The sequence below is a fragment of the Budorcas taxicolor genome, chromosome 16 (assembly GCF_023091745.1).
Source record: "Budorcas taxicolor isolate Tak-1 chromosome 16, Takin1.1, whole genome shotgun sequence".
In the NCBI taxonomy this organism is placed as follows: Eukaryota; Metazoa; Chordata; class Mammalia; order Artiodactyla; family Bovidae; genus Budorcas; species Budorcas taxicolor.
In genome coordinates, this window is record NC_068925.1 from 31,936,338 (window position 1) to 31,958,292 (window position 21,955).

The 21,955-nt window shown below is 37.7% G+C and overlaps 1 protein-coding gene across 1 annotated transcript in view; it reads left to right on the forward strand.

Annotated features, from left to right (window-relative positions):
- Positions 1-21,955, forward strand: part of SMYD3 (SET and MYND domain containing 3) — a 743,898-nt gene that overhangs the window by 157,313 nt on the left and 564,630 nt on the right. Inside the window, exon 2 of the mRNA XM_052653627.1 lies at positions 5,904-5,967. Within this exon, the coding sequence (XP_052509587.1) occupies positions 5,904-5,967 (64 nt within the window). The remainder of the gene's footprint in view (positions 1-5,903; positions 5,968-21,955) is intronic.

Below are 21,955 nucleotides of genomic sequence, written 5' to 3' on the forward strand. Positions count from 1 at the left end.
GAGACACCGGTTTCCTCAATATCCACATACAGCTGACCCTTGAATAACGCAGGTTTAAACTGCACAGGTCCATTCATATGCAGAGTTTTTTTTTTTTTTTTCCTTCACAAAATATAATCTACAGTGTTACATGGTCTGAGTTTGGTTGAATCATTGATAGAGAACCTTGGATACATGGGCCACACTATAAAGTTACAAACAGATTTTTGCCTACATGCAGGGCCAACACCCCTACGTCCTGCATTGTTTAGGAGTCGACAGTATAAATTTTTAACTTGTATACTAGAAGAACAATTAATTTTGCCTTACTTTTATTTCTTTTCCATACTTCAGTTGCATAGGCTATTGGAAAAACTAATTATGAGCCAACTTTTACTTGGAAGAGAGGACTTCACTTATGCTCCATGAATCACCTTCTCTGGGGCACTGAGGAAGCTGAGAAGTTTCTCTGAGTTGACTTTGTGTTCAATAACATATCTGAGTTTATATGAACAAGTGATAAGGGATCCCTTTTTCAGTTTTTTGCAGTGGGATCTAAAACTTCCATTTATTTTAGTATACAATAATACATCTTGTCTAGTTTAGAGGTAGCATACTACTATTTGTCTCCTGAGGGGAAGAATAGATAAAAATTAATCACTTTGCTGTTACTGATACATTCCTAACCTATTTCTTTAGATTGTTTTTTATTCAGAAATTCTAGTTCTGGATGCACTCTTGAGATAATCAGTTTGCAAACAGGATGTTCGTATAGTCTGTGAAAGCTGTTTTCCGCTCTTTTCTACTCCTCTGAGATTATCATATTTGGCCTTATAATATGCCCAAATTTTGTCTTCAAATTTATTTTATATTTGTTGATTATACAAGAGGAAGAGAACCAATTAATTTGGAATTAGAAGGAAACTTAACTCATGTTCCTTTGCAGTGCTGGAATTTCCTTTACATCATGTCTGTAAATGTATGTACCAGATTCTCCTTATGTCAAAAGACTGAGAACTCCACTGTCTCGGGGGCATTTCTTCTGAATTTTGAGCTGTTGCCCCCCAAGGTCTTTACCTTTAGACAAAATCTGCCTGTCTCTACCTTCCATTCAGTATTTCTTGTTTTAGCCTCTGGAACTGCATAGAATAGGTGATCCTTTTTATTTAGGGGCTTCTAATTAATTTTGCTTTTTATTTGACCTGTACATTTCTGATTTTTTAAAGAAAAAATATGGGTTTTTCAATTAGAAATGATATGTTGATTTTTAAGAGAAAGAGAATGTTTTCTTGAACTGTCTGGTGGCTGTGTTTCTAATACTTATTTTCCTCTCCCTCTGCTGCCCAAGTGTTTTCTCTGTAGGGAAACCTTCAGTTCCGTTCAGTCGCTCAGTCGTATCCGACTTTGCGACCCCATGAATCGCGGCACACCAGGCCTCCCTGTCCATCACCATCTCCCGGAGTTCACTCAGACTCACATCCATCGAGTCAGTGATGCCATCCAGCCATCTCATCCTCTGTCGTCCCCTTCTCCTCCTGCCCCCAATCCCTCCCAACATCAGAGTCTTTTCCAATGAGTCAACTCTTCGCATGGGGTGGCCAAAGTTCTGGAGTTTCAGCTTTAGCATCATTCCTTCCAAAGAAATCCCAGGGCTGATCTCCTTCAGAATGGACTGGTTGGATCTCCTTGCAGTCCAAGGGACTCTCAAGAGTCTTCTCCAACACCACAGTTCAAAAGCATCAATTCTTCAGCGCTCAGCCTTCTTCACAGTCCAACTCTCACATCCGTACATGACCACAGGAAAAACCATAGCCTTGACTAGACGGACCTTAGTCGGCAAAGTAATGTCTCTCTTCTGAATATGCTATCTAGGTTGGTCATAACTTTTCTTTGAAGGAGTAAGCGTCTTTTAATTTCATGGCTACAGTCACCATCTGCAGTGACTTTGCAGCCCCCAAAAATAAAGTCTGTTACTATTTCTACTGTTTCCCCATCTATTTGCCATGAAGTGATGGGACCAGATGCCATGATCTTTGTTTTCTGAATGTTGAGCTTTAAGCCAACTTTTTCACTCTCCTCTTTCACTTTCATCGAGAGGCTTTTTAGTTCCTCTTCACTTTCTGCCATAAGGGTGGTGTCATCTGCATATCTGAGGTGATTGATATTTCTCCCAGCAATCTTGATTCCAGCTTGTGTTTCTTCCAGTCCAGCGTTTCTCATGATGTACTCTGTATAGAAGTTAAATAAGCAGGGTGACAATATATAGCCTTGATGCACTCCTTTTCATATTTGGAACCAGTCTGTTGTTCCATGTCCAGTTCTAGCTGTTACTTCCTGACCTGCATACAGATTTCTCAAGAGGCAGGTCAGGTGGTCTGGTATACCCATCTCTTTCAGAATTTTTCCACAGTTTATTGTAATCCACATAGTCAAAGGCTTTGGCATAGTCAATAAAGCAGAAATAGATGTTTTTCTGGAAGTCTCTTGCTTTTTCCATGATCCAGCGGATGTTGGCAATTTGGTCTCTGGTTCCTCTGCCTTTTCTAAAACCAGCTTGAACATCAGGCAGTTACTAGTATGCTATTACTCTGAACCTTACCCAACAGAGAAAAGCAGTAACTCTTCAAAGGCTCAGTGGTTCCTCTAATCAAAGACACCTTTTCTCTTGGATTCAGTTGACTTTTTTTTTTTGAAACTTGAGAAGTTAAGTTTATTTATATAGTTATATGATGTGTAAAAATAACCCCAAACATTTAAATAACTCATATTAAAGAAGTTTTCTTTATGCATCAAATGGCAACTAAATTATCGAAGTACTTTGAATCATCTTGCTATTCATTTTGCTGAAAGTCTGTGCTAAAATTCATAAAAGTCTGTAGTTGAAAGCTATGGAGTGGGAAGGTGAGGTTTTAATACCTGCTACCAGGTTCATCACTGACCTTCTGGGTGTTTTGATTCTGCTGGTTATTTTTAAAAATTGAGATGAAACATTTTATATAGTTGGGGATCTTTATTTGCAGGCAGCAGAAATAACCTCTGTACAACTTAGACAAGAAAAAAGGAAACGAGGAGATATCTGAGGAGCCAGGTCTAAGGAAAGCAAGATTCAAAAGCGCCCCAGGGACCTCGTCCTTAGGAGTGTTCTTGCAGAAAGCATTCTCTCCCAATTTTGGTGGCAATTCTCCAGTTGGCTTGACAGACTTTCTGCCGGATATCTTTTGGCAGTTTGGAGCTTCTTCTGTTTTCAAGCCTGTTGGAAGTTGCTTTTGTTTTCTCCCACAAATATACTGATTTATTAAAATCTTGAAGCCTGTAGTATTTTTTTTCTGATAATATTTTTGGTGTTGTTGTACCTTTCCAGGTTGGGGAGTGATGGTTAGTGTTTCCTATTTCCTACTTATTCCGTCTTCATTTTTTTTTTTTTTATGAGGAGCGTAAAACAGAATAAAAAGTTATACCGCTGCAGTCAATGTAAGCATTTAAAGCTATAAATTTTCCTTTAAGTATTACGTTAGGTTACATTTTGAGTTTTTTTAAAATTATTTAGTCTATTTTCTAATTTTCATGACAATTCTCCTTTGATCATTGAATTATATAGAGGTAAGCTTTTAAATTTCCATAAATATGAGATTTTACTTGCTTGATTTTTGATGCTGATTTCTAATCTAATTCTTTTATTGTTAGAGAAAATTTTATATATATATACATATATACATATATATATATACAATATTGATTCTTTGTAATTTTTGAGATTTGCTCTGTGTCCCAGTATGTGGGCATATGTTGTAAAAGGCCAGTGAGTGCCTTAAGAGAGTGTGTGAATACACATGGGTATAAAAAGTGCAAGGGTCTGTATTACATGAAATCAAATAAACTGTAGAGCTCCTTTTTCTTCATCTGCTTTATCTATGACTTCCTGAAAAAGACTTGTTATAGTGATAACTATTATATTGATATACTGTTATGGTACTTAATATATTCCAGGTACTATTTTAAAGGCTTTACTTGTATTAATTTAGTATGTATTCCTCATTTTTATCTTAGATCTATTACTTCTACTTTACATATTTTTAGACTGGGTACCCTTTTTGCTGGGTACTAATACTTGGTGGTTGGAATCTCTTAATCTTTGTGTATTGACTTATTCATCTCTAGTAATATTTTTAACTTTAACGTCTTTTTTTTTTTTTCTGATGCTGATATAGTGACACAGGCTTTTTTCTATTAGTATTAATTAAATTTTAATATTAATGTTACTATTTGCCCATCGTATTCTTCTCATCCCAGATTTGTGGGTTCTTTTATTTGAAGCGTGTCTCATCAGTTGCCCATGGGTGGATTTTGCTTTGATCCAGTTTTGTCTAATAGTGGTAGTGGAGTATGATTCTTGAAATCGAGGACTTTAAGGCCATATTGTTTGGGTTTGGGTTGTTGTTTGGGATATTGATATCTGACAGCTATAATTCTACGCTTGGGGGAAGCAGGTGTTTTGACTTTGCTTTGTTTAGGCCTTTAACCTCTCCTCATGTTATATGCTCCGAATCTCACTCCTGCTCTCCTGTGAATGAGCCACCTGATATATTCATGTTTTGATTCTCTGTGGTTTTTGTTCTTACCCTTTCAGTGTCTCCCTACCGCATTGCACTTTATGGTGTGTTTCCTTAGTCATCTACTTGTTATCTCCTGAAAATGTATTGAAGTAACTCTTAAATGAGCACAATAAAACTGTTTACTTACAGAATTGTCTGAGGTGAGTCAATAGATATACAGAAGTTTGAACCACACCTGGCACATCAGAAGTGCTCAGAAAGATTTCTTGTTGTTTCATCACTGGTATTAGTATTATAGTTTGACTTTTAATGCTCTTGGCCACCTTGAAAGTATCTAGAGTCCTGTCTGTTATTTATCACTATGAATTGCATCATCAGATTTATTGCTTTTATTTTATAATGTGGGCTTCCCTGGTGGCTTAGTGGTAAAGAATCTGCCTTCAGTGCAGGAGCTGCAGGAGGCGGGGGTTTGATCCTGGGTTGGGAAGATCCTGTGGAGAAGGAAATGGCAACCCATTCCAGTATTCTTGCTGGAAGAATCCCATGGGCAGAGGAGCTTGGCAGGCTACAGTCCATAGGGTTGTGGAGAGTCAGACATGACTGAAGTGACTTAGCATGCGTGCACAGTCCTGTCTGTTATTTGTCACTATGAGTCTCATCATCAAATTTATTGTTTCATTTTATAATAAAGTTTTTCTTTGTTTTGACTTTTTTCTTCCTCAGGCAACTAGGGGGACATAACTTTGGTGTATCTCAATTTAGCATGTTGAAAGTAGTAATTGAATTTAATGGAATTAAAACTCATTTCCTAGAAAGAGTATATTACAATTAACCTATATGATAAATTTAAACTTGGACAGTTTTTATATTTGAAAGGCATAGGATACTTTGAGTTAGTTGATAGACTAGATTCTGAATTTCTTATTCAGAGATTAAAAACTCTATTAAAGTGATTTTTTTTTTGCCTAAGTGGGAATCTCTGTATTTTCATTAAATTTATGTTAAAAAGAACATTAGTCATAGGGATTGTTACACAACAATGTTCTTAATGCCACTTAATGAATGTTCTTAATGCCACTAAAACTATGCACTTCACAATAGTTAAAGTGGCACATTTTATGTTACATATATTTTACCATAATTTTTAAAAAAGAATGATAGTTATTTTTAAAAAATCACTAGTCTCACACTGAAAGAAGTTGTTCACCACTGTGGAAATTTAAGTCTCATGGACTATACAGATGGAGTGAGTGGAACATCTTGGTGTCAGCATGCTGACTTACATTTTCTTTCTTTCTTCAGCCATATATGATTCTCATTCGTTTCCTAATGTGAACTTTATTTTTTAACTTTATTTTTATTCTTTAACAGGAAGGAAAAGCTGATGCGATGCTCTCAATGCCGAATCGCCAAATACTGTAGTGCTAAGTGTCAGGTAAGAATTTTGCTGTATATAAGTTCTCTACTCTTAAATTTGTTCTCCGTTATGCCTGTTGAACTATCTGTTTCATCATAATCTTTTATTTATTGTAACATTGTTTTCTTTCAACTTAAAAATCATATATGTATATGGAAAAAATTATATATATATAATATGTAAACTCTATATAGTATATAAATATATACATGTATATGTATGTATATATATGTGTCTGGCTCTTAGTGACCCCATGAACTGTAGCCCACCAGGTTCCTCTGTCCATGGAATTTTCCAGGCAAGAATACTGGAGCAGGTTGCCATGTCTTTCTCCCAACCCAGGGATCTTCCCTGGATCTCTCTGATGCAGGGATCATACCTGCGTCTCTTGCATCTCCTGCATTGGCAGGAAGGTGCTTTACCAGCTGAGCCATCTGCGAAGCTCATATATCATTGAAGAAAAGTTAAATGTTTACTCCTCTCCATCTTCTTGTCCTCTTGACCTCAATCCCATTTCTCAGAGCTGGTAAGTTTCTTGTGTAATTTTGAAGCATTTTTTGTGCAAACACATTCATGTATCTTTACCTTTTGTTTTAAAAAGCAGATACAGGTTATTCTGGCACAGATTCTTGTATACTTTGATTTGTCTTTTCATTTAATAATCTACCTACAATAACTTTTGTTATCATTTCATTTATTCTATTACATGAATGTACCACAATCATAATTTCCCCACTAGTGAATGTATGATTTTTCCCCCAATACTTGGTATTGCCAGTAGTGCTCCAATAAACGTCCTTTTGTGCACATTTTTGCACCCTTGTGCAAATTAATTGTAGGACAAATTTTTCCACATTATATTGATTAGTAAAAGGGTATATGTAGTTTGAATTTTTAAAGATAATGCCTAGTGCCTTTCAAGAGTTTGAGTTAATTTGCAACAACTGACAGTCTATGAGAGTACTGCTGTTCACATCTTTGAAATTCTTTAAAGGATGTATAATTAACATTCAACATGACCTTTTCTTCTAACCTTATGATTAATCATTTAATAAGAAATTTAATTATGCTCTAACGAATTGTGTCATAATAAAAAGTCTTAATTGGAGGTTTTGTGTTTGTGTCACTTATCACCCACCCTCCATCCATACATTTTGTTTCTTATTTTGGTGTGTGTGTGTATGTGTGTGTACCATACATGTATACACACACAAGTGAAAATTCCTCTTTTCCTTCTTTTAAATCTAGGCTGTGCTTATCTGAAGGATTTCTGTTATATCACTTTTTCCTTTGAAAATAATTTCTCCAGCCTACAGATAGAGTGTTCTAAATGGAAAAGAAACCGAAACATACAAAAATTAGAGGACCCATTTTAATAATATTCTGCCATCAGTCCGATGAAATTATCTCAGAGGAAGCACTAAATCTCTCTGGGCCTTAGTTTCCTGTTTTGTCCTGCTACTAAGAGCTCATATGTATTAGCCATCTACTATATGCCGTGCCCTATTGTATTCAATTTATTCTTAACAAGAATCTTCAAAGGACTATTATTATTATGCTTATTTTACTATTAAGGAAACGGAGGTGTAAGAATGGCGAGCAGCCTGCCAAACATTCTACAGCTTGTAGGCTCTGCAGTTTGTTAAATGAATCCAGGTAGTCAGAAGCCAAACTCTTAATGTCTCTTCTAACCCTAAATTTTATTCTTGCTCTAACATTCTGATTAGCTGTAGCTTTCCATTTTCTATTGTAATCTCCTTTTCATTCCTGGCCTTTATTTTATTTTTAATAAGGATGTACATCCTTATGAGTACATCCCCAAGGAATGCAAACAAAAAAAAAAATACAAGAAATAGAAGGTTAGAAATAACATTTTCCCAATAAAAATAAGGAACATGAAAATCAATTGAATGCGCTATACCTCATTTTGTAAACCAAAAATTCTATCAGAATTTTAAAGATGTCAGAGTTGTATAAGATCATCAGCAATAATAGCAACAAAAAGCAAAATATGAAAACAAATCCACCCCTTTTCTGCAAGATAAATTCTGGAAAGACTGTCCGTGGTGATGGTTTAGATATTTTATTCATGTGAAACTGAGCTACATGTTTCAGGGAACTTCAAGTTAAGAAGACTCCATATAGAACCAATGAGTTATCATGTTACTTGATACAGATTTTCTCGCTAAGCTTCCTTTCTGTTCTCAGTGACGTGAACATTTGCTTTTATTTTCCCTTGTTTTCATGAATGTTTTCCCCAGTGCTACTCCCTCCTTTTATAGTACATTCAAGAAACAAAAAAGCAAAACCCATTATCTGGTTAGAATGAGTAGAGGAAGTCTGGTGGGTAGGTTTGTCATTTTGATTCATTATAGTGCGTGTATTTTTACCACATATATTAGCTGTTTACTGTAGCATTAATAATAGTGTCATCGTCAGATACTGTAGAAGGTAATAGGAAAATAGCTAGTAAGATGAAAGATACCATCTATAACACAGTTAGTGCATATGCTTGTGTGTGTGTGTGTGGGGGGGCGGGGGATGGAGTGTGTGCACAAAGGTGGTGTGGGAGTCGGAGAATGGCCGGAACATATGCATTTAAACTGCTCTGTTAAACTCACCCTTAAGGTACAACATTAAACACTGTAATTATTGCGGATACCTTCAAAGGAGCACAAAATTAAACTGACAACTGAACTATGAACTGTAATGAACAAGAGTACTTGGAATGGAAATTGATAGAGAAGATGTGAATTCATAACATAAAATCTATAATACGTTTACCCGAGGGGGACATAACTTTTGTTCACAAGCTTAGCATTTGATGTGTGTGGCCATTGCATCAGTGAGTTGTCTACAGGAGGCTGAGGTGTTACTGGGTGTAATGTCCCCTGAGTCCATAAGAAAGATATCAGTGGCATCAGTTTTCACACCTCATTTTTAAACATAAATGAAACCGGGATGCATTTGCATTATAAAAGTTAGCACACTATAGACTGAAAGTGAAAGTGAAGTCGCTCAGTCGTGTCTGACTCTTTGCGACCCCATGGACTGTAGCCTACCAGGCTTCTTCCTCCATGGGATTCTCCAGGTAAGAGTACTGGAGTGGGTTGCCATGTAAAACGTGTTCTTCCTCCAGTGTTCTTTCCCCATTCCTACTTCTGTTTTTCAGAGGTAATCTCTTTGTGTTTATTTTGTGAGTGGAAGATATACATGAAAACTGTTAGTGTATGTTTCATACATAGTATACACATATATACATATTTACTGCTGTGTCAGAAATGTTTATATTCTTCTGTGTAGGCTCTGTTATGGGGTGTCAGATATTGTAGTAGATGGGCTGTGGCTTATATATGGTATCCAGTTTTATTTCTATATTGGCATAATCAGAATATCACTGATGGTTATGAGTCAAAGAGGAAGAGTAAGCTAAGTTTTCTTACAAAAATTCTCAAAATTTGTAGAGAATTTGTATCAATTCTCAAAAATTGATAGCAAATAAACCAGTTTCAGACAGGTTCACCAGTTATTACTTCATCTCTGTTGGATTTAATTTGATTCACAATATGTACATTTCTAATTGAATTAAGTGCTGAGCAAAATAAGCACTAGGTACCACATCAAACTGCAGTTTATCTACTTTTTAAAAGTACTATATTAGCAGGAAGAGGCTCTATTTTATGTTGGTAATTATAGACCTCTTTAAAAATGTGAATCATATTTTTGAGTTTGCATTTGATGTTTAGTTGTAGAATGATTTGATTCATTTTTGATGAATCCCACATTAGTGAGCACTTAGCAGGGTGATTTAATGAGTTGTCAAACCCAAAATGATAATGAAGAAAGCCGAACTGGGCTTCAGGCTGCTAGGATATGCACTGGGTGCTCTGTAGAGAAGTTGACTTCATGTCTAATTGTGAACAGAAAAAGAATACTGTATAAAGGTTACAATTATTTGATCATGTTTAACTTTAGATTTCTACAGCATTCTGCGGGCTTGAGCTTTTCTTATCTCACTCTATGTTTGCCCGTGGAACGATGCCCTCTACTCCCATGGCTTCAATTGGGATCTCTGTGTTAATTTTTCTCAGAACTCCATCTCCAGCCTCTTCCTTTCTCCTGAGCACCAGACCCACATCTTACGGGCACCTCTGCTTGGTGTCTTAAATCTTGTGTATCTATACCTGAGGGCATTATCTTCCCCCAGACCTGCTTTACTCTGTGTTTTTCTACCTTAGTAAATAATCTCATCAACCACTCAGCAGTCCCAGGTGTAAATGTAAATGTAAATCTCTGATTTACATTCTTCTTGACCCCGCATCCCATCCACCACCATGTTCTGCTTATTCTTCCACCTGAAGGTCTGCATGGGCTCACTTCTCTCTAGCTTCTCTACAACTACTCTTGTGCACGTTACCATGATCTCTTTCCCAAGGTTATCTGCAGTCTTCAATCTGCCAGCTTCTATTTTCTACACAGGAACCAGAGTGATTTTATTTTTTTTCCTAGGGAAAGTGTTAGTTGCTCAATTGTGTCTGACTCTTTGAGACCCCATGGACTGCAGCCTGCCTGGCTCCTCTGTCCATGGAATTCTCTAGGCAAGAATACTGGAGTGGTTAGCCAATCCCTTCTCCAGGGGATCTTCCCGAGCAAGGGATCAAACTGGGGACTCCTGCATTGCAAGCAGGTTCTTCACTCTCTGAGCCACCAGGGAAATGCCAGCATAGTCTCTCACTCACCAGTTTTAGACCCTGGCCCTCCTTTTCCTCAGGATGAAATTCAAACTCAGAGACTTTACCATGTTTTTACTTCAGGGCCTTTGGCTATGTAAGTTCCTGGACCTAGACCAGAAGTCTCCCCCTAGCTACTGAATTTCTATTTATCCTTTAGAACTTGGATTAAATGTCACTCCCTTCTTTCCTAACCCCCTGAAACTAGTTTGCGTTCTTTCTTCATCATACAGAAAACTAATTGTGTTAATTTAGGGGTTAAGTTCCTGTGTCTAGTTAGATGTCAGGCTCCTTGAGGGTGTGCTCTATGCTGCAGATGTAGTATAATTTGTTGAGTGAATGAATAATTGAATGAATACCTTTCATTAGTGACAATTGTTGAATTAGATTTTAAAAATTACAGCATCTCTAAATAACCTGTCTGTAGTAATATTTCTTTCTAATGGAAATATAAATAACATTTAATGCTGTGTTAATTTTAGATATACAACATAATGATTTGATAGGTATATATTTGATAGATCATCACAATAAGTTTAGTTAACATCCATCACCACATGTAATTATCATGCTTTTTATTGTGATGAGAACATTTAAGATTATTCTTTTATCACTTTTAGATATACAATACAGTATTGTTAACTGTAGTCACTATCCTGTACGTTACATCCCAGGAATTATTTAATTCTTATAAAGTGGAAATTTGTATCACTTGACCATCTTTACCTCCTCCCCAGTCTCCTGACTCTGGTAAATACCTACCTATCTGCTTTCTGTATCTGTAAGTTGTTTTTTTTTTTTTTACTCCATGTACAAGTGAGACATAGTAATATTTTTTGATTCACCAGTATAGATATTATCTGTTAACTTTCTGCTCTGATGGACAGGGAAGGTAGCTTACCTTTTCAAGAAGAATAGGTAAGCGTACCTTACCTATGCAAGACGAGAGACAGGCATCTCCTTCCTGTCTCTCTTCTTGCATAGCTATATCAGGATCCTCCATTCTTCCAGAGTTTATCCAACAGATATTCACTGAGTATCTGCTAGCTAGTCACTGTTGTAAATTGGGATTAGGGTGGTGGGCAGTTAGCAGTGAACAAGTAAACAAGGCCCTGTCTTTTATGAAGTTTATAGGGGTGAGGAGACAGTAACAAATGCCGTGATTGTATTAATATCAGTGAGTATGATTTGGCTGAGTATTAACTTGCCATTGCATGGGTGGTTACAAAGGGACTTCCTGTAGAGGTGACATCTGGCCTGGAATCTAAAAGTACCTAGTTTTGGAAACGTCTGGGAACAGATTTCTTTTTTTTAATTAATTTATTTTAATTGGAGGCTAATTACTTTACAATATTGTAGTGGTTTTTGCCATACATTGATATGAATCAGCCATGAGCAGATTTTTTTAATGTAAAAGGAATAGCGAATGTAAAGGCACTGAAGTAGGAAAAAGCTTGTTATCTTAGAGAAATGAAAAGAAGCTGGATGTAAACGGCTTCACAAATTCATATGAAAAAATGAAAACGATCGTTTATACATATATAAAAATAGCCTCCCAACCGCCATTACAAAGGATTTTCAACACCAAGAGGGAACCCTAGTGTACAACTGTGGGCTTTGGGTAGTAATGTTGTGTCAACATAAGTTCATCAGTTTTAACACATGCACCACTGTGATGGGGATGTTGGTAACAGAGGAGGCTATATGTGCCTAGGGGCAGACGATACATGGGAACTTTATGTACTTTCCTCTCAATTTGCTGTGAACTTAAAACTGCTCTAAAAACTAAGATCTTAACAAAATTAATTGTATGGGAAAAAAAGCAGTTGGAGGTGAGACCAGTGAGTTAAGACTTGAAGGACTTGATCATTCATTCATCTATTAATTTACTCAGCAAATAGTAGTGCTGATGGCAGGACTTTTCTTGACTCTGACACTGAATTTTTTTTTTGCCACCTTATTTATTTTTAATTGAAAGATAATTGCTTTACCGAATTTTGTTGTTTTCTGTCAAACATCAGCCATAGGTGTACCCATGTCCCCTCCCTCCAGACTCTCCCTTCCATCTCCCTGACAGAGTATTCTTGAACAAGACGCAGAAAATCCTTGCCTTTATGGAGCTTTCAGTTTCCTTGTGAGACAGATATATAATACTGTCTTATTTTTATGCATAAAATAAAGGGGGTAAGAGAAAATGATAGGGATTGGGAGTCTATTTTGATATAAGTATGTATGTATGTATATACATATACACATATATACATACACCTATCTATATTTGTCTTCTCTCTATATATCTAATATATAATACTGAAAAGAGATATATTCATATATGTCTATAGGGAGATAAATATTTCTCTATCTAAGACCTCTCAGGAGTTGAGTGGAGACCTAAAAGAAGTAATCGAGACATGTGAATATTGGAGAAAGAAATTTCAGGTTGGATGTACATCAAACGTAAAAGCAGGAATAAATATGGTGTGTTCAGTGAAGGACAGGAAGGCCAATATGGTGAACCAGAGTGAACAACAAAGAGAGTTTTATAGGAGATAAGATTAGAGAGAGAGGAGGAGTCAGGTTATGAGGCCGTTGTTTTCTATGGCTAAAAATAAACATTTTGTTTTCTGTGTGATGAGCTGCTACTGTAGGGTTCTGAGAAGCGAATGGGGATTAGTATTATGGTCTGATTGAAATTTTAAAGGAATTTTCTGGCTGCTGTGGGAACAGGTTATAGGAGGCAGGGGTAGAGACAGAGGAACCAATTAGAGGCTTTTCTATAGTTGATTATAGTAGTCTGGTTTCTGTATGATGGTTCATACAGAGTAGTAACAGCAAAGAGAACTGGTTAGATTTGAGATATCTTTTGAAGGACTGACTGAGAACTGACTGAGTTTGCTCATGGATGCTCATTCATTCGTACGTTCATTCAAGTTGAGAACTCAGCATGTCAGGCATTGGTCCAGTCAAGAGCTCTGATGGCTTGGGTTAGAGTGGTAGCGGTAGAGGTGGTAAGAAATCATTGACCTTGAGACATATTTTGCAGGTGTAGCTAAAAGAGTTTGTCGATAGATTAGATGTAAGAGGTTAGACAGAAAGAACAGTCAGACATACAACTTTTAAGTTTTTGGCTGGAGCAACGATGGGTGAATGTGGTGCTAATTAGTGACTTACAGAAATCTTCGTGAAGAACAGGTTCTAAGAGGAGAATTATACACGTTTAGTCTGTACCCATTAAACATCTGCATGGAGGTATTGAATAGGCAACTGGATAGTGTTGCTCAGATTGCGGGGGATTAGACTGTATGAAAAAATTGTAGGGGAAGTGAACATGGGGATGTGGAAGAGAAGAATCAAGAGTGACTCCTTCGCTTTTGGCTTTAAAAATTGGGTAGATGATTCTCTTTACTGACATGGGGAAGCGAGTGTAATAGACCCACTTTTAGGTGGAAAAAAAAATCTGCTCTTGCTGTGTTAGCATTGTGATAACTATTATATGTTTATTAGGTTAAATTCTTTTTCTTGTGTTTGTAACTTTAAATGTTGTGTGCAAGCCCCCATCCATGTTTTATCAATTCTAAACAGTATCTCTTGATTCCCTGCGTTAAAGGTGAAGATACTAATATTCCCACTCTCTCCTCGTCTCTGTCACTCCATTTTCCACAGTTTGCTAGTTGTGCCTTTGCTTTTATGTTTTCAAGGTTAATGATAATTGGATGCTGTTCTGGAACCCGAAGTTTAAATTTAAGCGTTAATTTTAAAAATTCAAAATCAATAAAAAGTTACAGATAAGTGATTTCAAAATATCACTTTCTAGATTTAGATTCAGTGCAATGCTACTCAAAGTCCCAAAGATTGATAGCTGATTAAAATTTATGTGTTAATGCAGAAGACTTAAACTGAGTCCTTTATTAAAAGGAGAGCAAAGTTTCAGGGTGTAGACCGCTTGATTTAAACATGCTAAAGCTGCAGTAATGAAGACGATGGTTTTAGGATAGACATACAGCACAATGAATAGAAGAGAGAGTTCAGGAATAGGCCCTGTTCTGTGTGCTTTCTGTGATAGGTAGTTGTGGCCGCAAGAGGGGACTTGGAGAAGCTCAGGAAAAACAGTTTATTACACTCATATATCTAGAAACAGAAGCATGAATTGCCACACGGGATCACATGAGGGGAGCCTCAGAGTGGTTAGGAGGCAGAAAGGAGAAGAGGGGGGTAATTAGAGGCTAGCGCCTTTAGTAAGGTTTCCGCAGGAAAGGCTAGGAAGGGTAAGATAAACAGTTTCAGACTGGCTAATTTGAATAATTCCAGGGAGATTTGAGCTATAGGAGTGGTCGCTAGTGGCCCTACCTGACTCTGAATTTTAAAGCAGATGGAGGAAGTAGGTCTCTGATTGGTTAGTTTGCATATCAAAGGCATGCTGCCTGCTGAGCCTTTTGCTGTCTATTTCTAGGTGGTACTAGTGGTAAAGAACCCACCTGCCAATGCAGGAGACATAAGAGATGTGGGTTCGATCCCTGGATCAGGAAGATCTCCTGGAGGTGGGCATGGCAACCCACTCCGGTGTTCTTGCCTGGCAAATCCCATGGACAGAGGAACCTGGTGGGCTACATACAGTCCATAGCATCGCACAGAGCTGGACACGACTGAGGTGACTTAGCACGCATGCACAAGAATTGGCTAGCTCTGGGATGGGTAACCTCTCTCCAGCCAGAAAGGTTTTTAAGATGTCAAAACATCATAATATATAGAAAAATTTAAAAAACGAATACAATCCCACACATGTATAGCCAGTTTATTTTCTGCAGAGGTGCCAAGGTAATTCAGTGTAGAAAGGATAGTCTTCTGTGTGTGTGTATGTGTCTGATTTAAGTTTTTTAATCCTAATATTGAAAACAAGCTGAAATAAATGAATTCAAGCATTCATCAAAATGAAAACATACACCACATAAAGAATTAATCAGGAAGGATGATCTTCAACAAACAGTGATAGATATGCATATGGAGAGGAATTGATATATATACAGCACCCCTTCCCCCACCAAGGTCTCATAATAGTTACCAGCTTAAATGTAAAAGCCAAAGGTATAAAACGTGTAGAAGAAAACTTAGGAGAAAAATCTTTGAATTTCCTAGGTCAAGTTTCTCAGGCTGGACACAGAAAGCACTAACTATATAAGACATATGGATAAAGTGGACTAGAGCAAAGTTGAAAATGAAAAGGCAAGCCACAAGCTGGGGAAAATGTTTGTAATTCATATATATCTGACCAAAGAGTTGTATCTATAATTTTTAAACAGTGCTTGCAATTCAATAGTAAGATAATACAGAAAAGTGGACAAAAGATTTGAATAGACACTTCAGTGAGATATACAGAAAAAAGGCTTAATATCATTAGTCATCAGAGAAATGAAAATGAAAAGCACAATGAGATACCGTTATAAACCCACTACTACTACTACTACTACAACTACTACTACAACTACTACTACTACTACTAAGTCGCTTCAGTTGTGTCCGACTCTGTGTGACCCCATAGACGGTAGCCCACCAGGCTCCCCCATCCCTGGGATTCTCCAGGCAAGAACACTGGAGTGGGTTGCCATTTCCTTCTCCAGTGCATGAAAGTGAAAAGTGAAAGTGAAGTCGCTCAGTCATGTCCAACCCTCAGCGACCCCATGGACTGCAGCCTTCCAGGCTCCTCTGTCCATGGGATTTTCCAGGCAAGAGTACTGGAGTGGGGCGCCATTGCCTTCTCTGATGTACCCACTAGAATGGCTAAAATGGTAAAGACTGACGATACCAAGTGCTAATAAGGAAGTAGAACAACTGGAACCTCATACTCTGCTGGTGGGAATGTGAGATGTTATACCTGCTTTGGAAAACTGCTTTCTAAAAGTGTTAAATGTATACTTACCAACTAACCTAGCATTCTGCTCCTAGGTAGGTGTGTGTGTATTTGTATTTGCGTGTGCACGTGTGTATACACATAGATACACACATAATTTACCATTTCTCAGCCATCAACAACAGCTGGTGATGCATGCAGCAACGTGACTGAATCTCAGAAACATTTTACAGAGGCAGTAAAGCCAGATGGAGAGTAGTAGTGTGTTCTGGAACAGACACAAATAGTCTGTAATAATGGAGACCATATCTCTGGTTGTTGGGGATGGAGAGCTTGAATGTGAAGGCCCACAAAGGAACTTTTGGGAGTAATAACATTCTATATCTTAATTTTGGTGATATTTACATCAAACTATACTCTTAAATGGGCACATTTTATTGTAATATAATTATATCTTAATGTATCCTTGGCACCCTACTCCAGTATTCTTGCCTGGAAAATCCCGTGGGCGGAGGAGCCTGGTGGGCCGCAGTCCATGGGGTCGCTAAGAGTCGGACACGACTGAGCGACTTCCCTTTCACTTTTCACTTTTATGCATTGGGGAAGGAAATGGCAACCCACTCCAGTGTTCTTGCCTGGAGAATCCCAGGGACGTCAGAGCTGGGTGGGCTGCCGTCTGTGGGGTCGCACAGAGTCGGACACAACTGAACTGACTTAGCAGCAGCAGTAACAATGCATTCTTTAAAAAATGTTGCTCACTCCACAACTATTAAGTATGCATAGATCTTATTTCTTCCTCTCTAATAAAGTGATCACAACCTTAAGCCACTCAAAGAATGAGACTGCTATTTGAGGAAACCCTTATAAGGGGGTGAGCATGAGGGAAGGAAGACCAAGCAGAAAGTAAAAGCAGTGATCTGGATCAGAGATAATTTTAGCATTGCATTCAACTCTACAACTTATTCAAAATCATGCCAGTAGTAAGGAGATGTTTTGGGACTCTCTTGTATAGACACTTCTGGTTAATACTTTCTTTTTCAGTCACTCCTTAATCCCATTCTCTGCCCCATACATTGTCTTCAATTCTGGATTCTTGTTTGAGTTCTGCTTGGCAGGAGTTGAAGATTTTGAAGGTAACTAACTCGTGAACTTCCTGATGTTCAAGCTGGTTTTAGAAAAGGCAGAGGAACCAGAGATCAAATTGCCAACATCCGCTGGATCATGGAAAAAGCAAGAGAGTTCCAGAAAAACATCTATTTCTCCTTTATTGACTATGCCAAAGCCTTTGACTGTGTGGATCATAATAAACTGTGGAAAATTCTGAGAGAGATGGGAATACCAGACCACCTGAGCTGCCTCTTGAGAAACCTGTATGCAGGTCAGGAAGCAACAGTTAGAACTGGACATGGAACAACAGACTGGTTCCAAATAGGAAAAGGAGTGCGTCAAGGCTGTATATTGTGACCCTGCTTCTTTAACTTCTATGCAGAGTACATCATGAGAAATGCTGGACTGGAAGAAACACAAGCTGGAATCAAGATTGCTGGGAGAAATATCAATCACCTCAGATATGCAGATGACACCACCCTTGTGGCATAAAGTGAAGAGGAACTAAAAAGCCTCTTGAAGAAAGTGAAAGAGGAGAGTGAAAAAGTTGGCTTAAAGCTCAACATTCAGAAAACGAAGATCATGGCATCCAGTCCCATCACTTCATGGCAAATAGATGGGGGAACAGTGGAAACAGTGTCAGACTTTATTTTTCTGGGCTCCAAAATCAGTGCAGATGGTGATTGCAGCCATGAAATTAAAAGACACTTACTCCTTGGAAGAAAAGTTATGAGCAACCTAGATAGCATATTCAAAAGCAGAGACATTACTTTGCCGACTAAGGTCCATCTAGTCAAGGCTATGGTTTTTCCATAGGTCATGTATGGATGTGAGAGTTGGACTGTGAAGAAGGCTGAGTGCCGAAGAATTGATGCTTTTGAACTGTGGTGTTGGAGAAGACTCTTGAGAGTCCCTTGGACTGCAAGGAGATCCAACCAGTCCATTCTGAAGGAGATCAACCCTGGGATTTCTTTGGAAGGAATGATGCTAAAGCTGAAATTCCAGTACTTTGGCCACCTGATGAGAAGAGTTGACTCATTGGAAAAGACTCTGGTGCTGGGAGGGATTCGGGGCAGGAGGAGAAGGGGACGACAGAGAATGAGATGGCTGGATGGCATCACGGTCTTGATGGCTGTGAGTCTAAGTGAACTCTGGGAGTTGGTGATGGACAGGGAGGCCTGGCATGCTGCAATTCATGGGGTCGCAAAGAGTTGGACACAACTGAGCGACTGAACTGAACTGAACTGAACTCAGAAACTTTCCAGCCACTTTGAGGCAGCCTCATTTGTCCTGTTTCTTTAGCCTGTCCTCTTACCCTCACTCTCTGACTTACAGAAAAGAAGTTAAACCCTTCATCCACTGATGGCCCTTCTGGTTTACTTTGGGAGTTAAAAACTTGATAGATTACTTGTGTTGGGGAGATAAAATGCATGTGCCCATTTGCCATGTTCCACTAGAACTCAGCATTGACATTTCAGTTAATCTAGCATGGAGATTTCTTTCAAGGAAAATTGGAAGTGTGTAGAGAATTATTTATTTTGCCCTTCCAGATAAAATGTGTCAATTGCACCATTCCATCTTGATACGACCTCTCAGTAGGTCAGAGGTTGGCAAACTTTTTTGGTGGAGGGCCAGATAATAAACATTTTTTAATTTTATAAATGATAAAAGATCTATGATTCTGTAATATCCATTCCTAACAAATATGTGAATTATGTCAAAAGGGCATGAAACCTCCTTGTGCGTGCTTTGTGGATTGTAAGATTTCTGTCACAGCTCTTCAACTCTGTTGTAGTATGAAAAGAGTGAGTGTAAGCTGTGAATGTGGCTGTTTCAATAAAACTTTCCAAAAATAGGTGTCAGAATGGATTTGACTTGAACCTGTTATTAGATGGTGATTGACTTACTTTGGGACACATGTTGTTATTTATTATGAGGTTCCTTAATTAACCTGGAGACTGTAATCCCCATTTGCCTAAGGAGTAATTATTTATTAATTTTGACAACTTCTTGCCCTGTAACCATCCTCTTGCCTTACTCTGTCTTTATATTTGGCCCTATCTGTCTAATTTGATTAAGGCAGTGGGAAGACGCTCTTGTTCTACATTTGATACAGTATCCAGAAAGCTTTTAAAGTGAAAAGTCTAATGTCTATCACGAGGTCTCTAGCGTGCTCTAAGGAGAATTTATGCAAGATTTTAATCAATACCTGTCAGTCAACTGTAGCTTGTTACATAGACTGCTTAGCTCTCCAGTTTTCTTTTCCCAGATTCCAGCTTTTCAGGTCTTCAGACATCTGTCAACCTGCAGTTCATTAGTGTACCACATTTGAAGCATGAAGAAGGTATTATTTATTTGCCATTAAGAGGTTACAAGTGAATGGAATACTGTTGGGTCCTCTTTCTTTCCTGAAAGTCACATGGCAACTCAGATATCCTAAGTTTGCTCATGGGAGACAAACTGTAGATGATTGTGCATATTAATGGTTATTAATTGTGGCTAATAGTGGTTATCAGTCATAAATGAACTTGTTGAATAAGCTGGCTTAAAAAATTTTCCACAGTTTAAGCCAATTTCCTTCATCTTTAAATGACCCCAAATCTGAGGAAAATACCATTCCAAATTTTCATAAGTCTCACATGAGGAGGTTTCAGGGGCTTTCTACATGGCACTAGTGGTAAAGAACCCGCCTACCAATACAGGAGACGTTAGACACATGGGTTCAGTCCCTGGGTTGGGAAGATCTCTTGGAGAAGGGCATGGCAACCCACTCCAGTATTCTTGCCTGGAGAATCCCAGGGACAGAGCAGCCTGGCTGGCTACAGTCCATAGGTTTGCATAGAGTCGACACAACTGAAGCTTACTTAGCATGCATGCACGAAGAGGTTTCATGCCTTTTTGGCATAATTCACATATTCGTTAGAAATGGATATTACAGAATCATAGGGTTTTTTTTTTAATCATTGAGAAGCTGCCTTAGAGATGATTGAATCCAGTCCAGTTACAGAATAAATGTCTAGTGAGCCCTTAGTTGTAAATTAGATGTATTTTACCCAGGCTGGGCTCAATATATATCGACCCTTCCCACAGGCTATCCCACAAAATAATAAGCTGCCCTAAAATGAGTATTTAATCCAACCAAAATTCAATGTTAAATAGTATTTAAATGGGTTATTAAGCTGTAGTAGCTTTGTGTCCAACTCAGGGAGGAAAACATTACGATAATAGCATAAAGGTTATTTTGTGTAAGAAAGAAGAAATAAATGGATTTTCTCTTCCTGTCCTAACATTTCATCAGTCCTCTCCTTTCGTAATTAAGCAATCAAGACCATCTCCGACTGGTCAGAGCAAGGATTGTTAGGGATTTTCCTGATCTTCTTTTTGGATGGCCTACATTTAAAATAAACAGTGATAAATATATAGTAAGTTGTATCTCCTAAATGGTACTTATATTAGAATAAATCATCAGATATCTATTGCACACCTCTTATATGCATGATACAGTCGTGTCCAACTCTTTATGACCCCATGGACTTAGCCCTCCAGGCTCCTCTGTCCATGGAATTTCCCAGGAAAGAATACTGGAGGTGGGTTGCCATTTCCTACTCCAGAGGATCTTCTTGACCCAGGGATCGGACCTGCATCTCGTGTCTCCTGCATTTGCAGGCAGGTTCTTTATTCCTAGTGCCACATGGGGAACTCAAAAATAAAATAATAATATTTAAAAATTGGTGAGTTTACTTATTCTTTGTGTTACAAAAGATTTATTTGCTGTTATAAAATAATTTATTGAAGCATTTTTTAATATTTAAAAATTAATACATTTAAGGGATTATAGGAGTTACAACCAGGTTTTCCAAAATAAACAAACATTAAGCAGCTGTGTTTATTAATAGTGATTTTACTTTTTTCTCTTTCATATAAAAATGCTTCTCCCTGAATCACCAATACTAGTTATAAGAAAGATAATTATGTTTGCTTCTACTTATAAATATAGTGTATGATATTTGTAAAAGAAAACAGTATTGGGAAACTATACAGGGAAGAACAAAATTGGCTTTTTCTTATAGGAAAAACTGGAAAATTAGTGCCAATTTTCTAATATTTTAACAAATCTACAGTGAGCATTCTTCAGCTTATTTATGTATATCATTTAAATTAGGGTTAATCACATTATAAATATTACTTCTATGCCAGCAAAATGCACATTAAAAATTCTGATGTTCTCTACCAAACACTCATCAGAAAGATTAGGGAAGCTTATAATTCTAATGATGAGTTAGAGAGTCCTCACTTGCCTACACCCTAGAAACTTTTGAATACA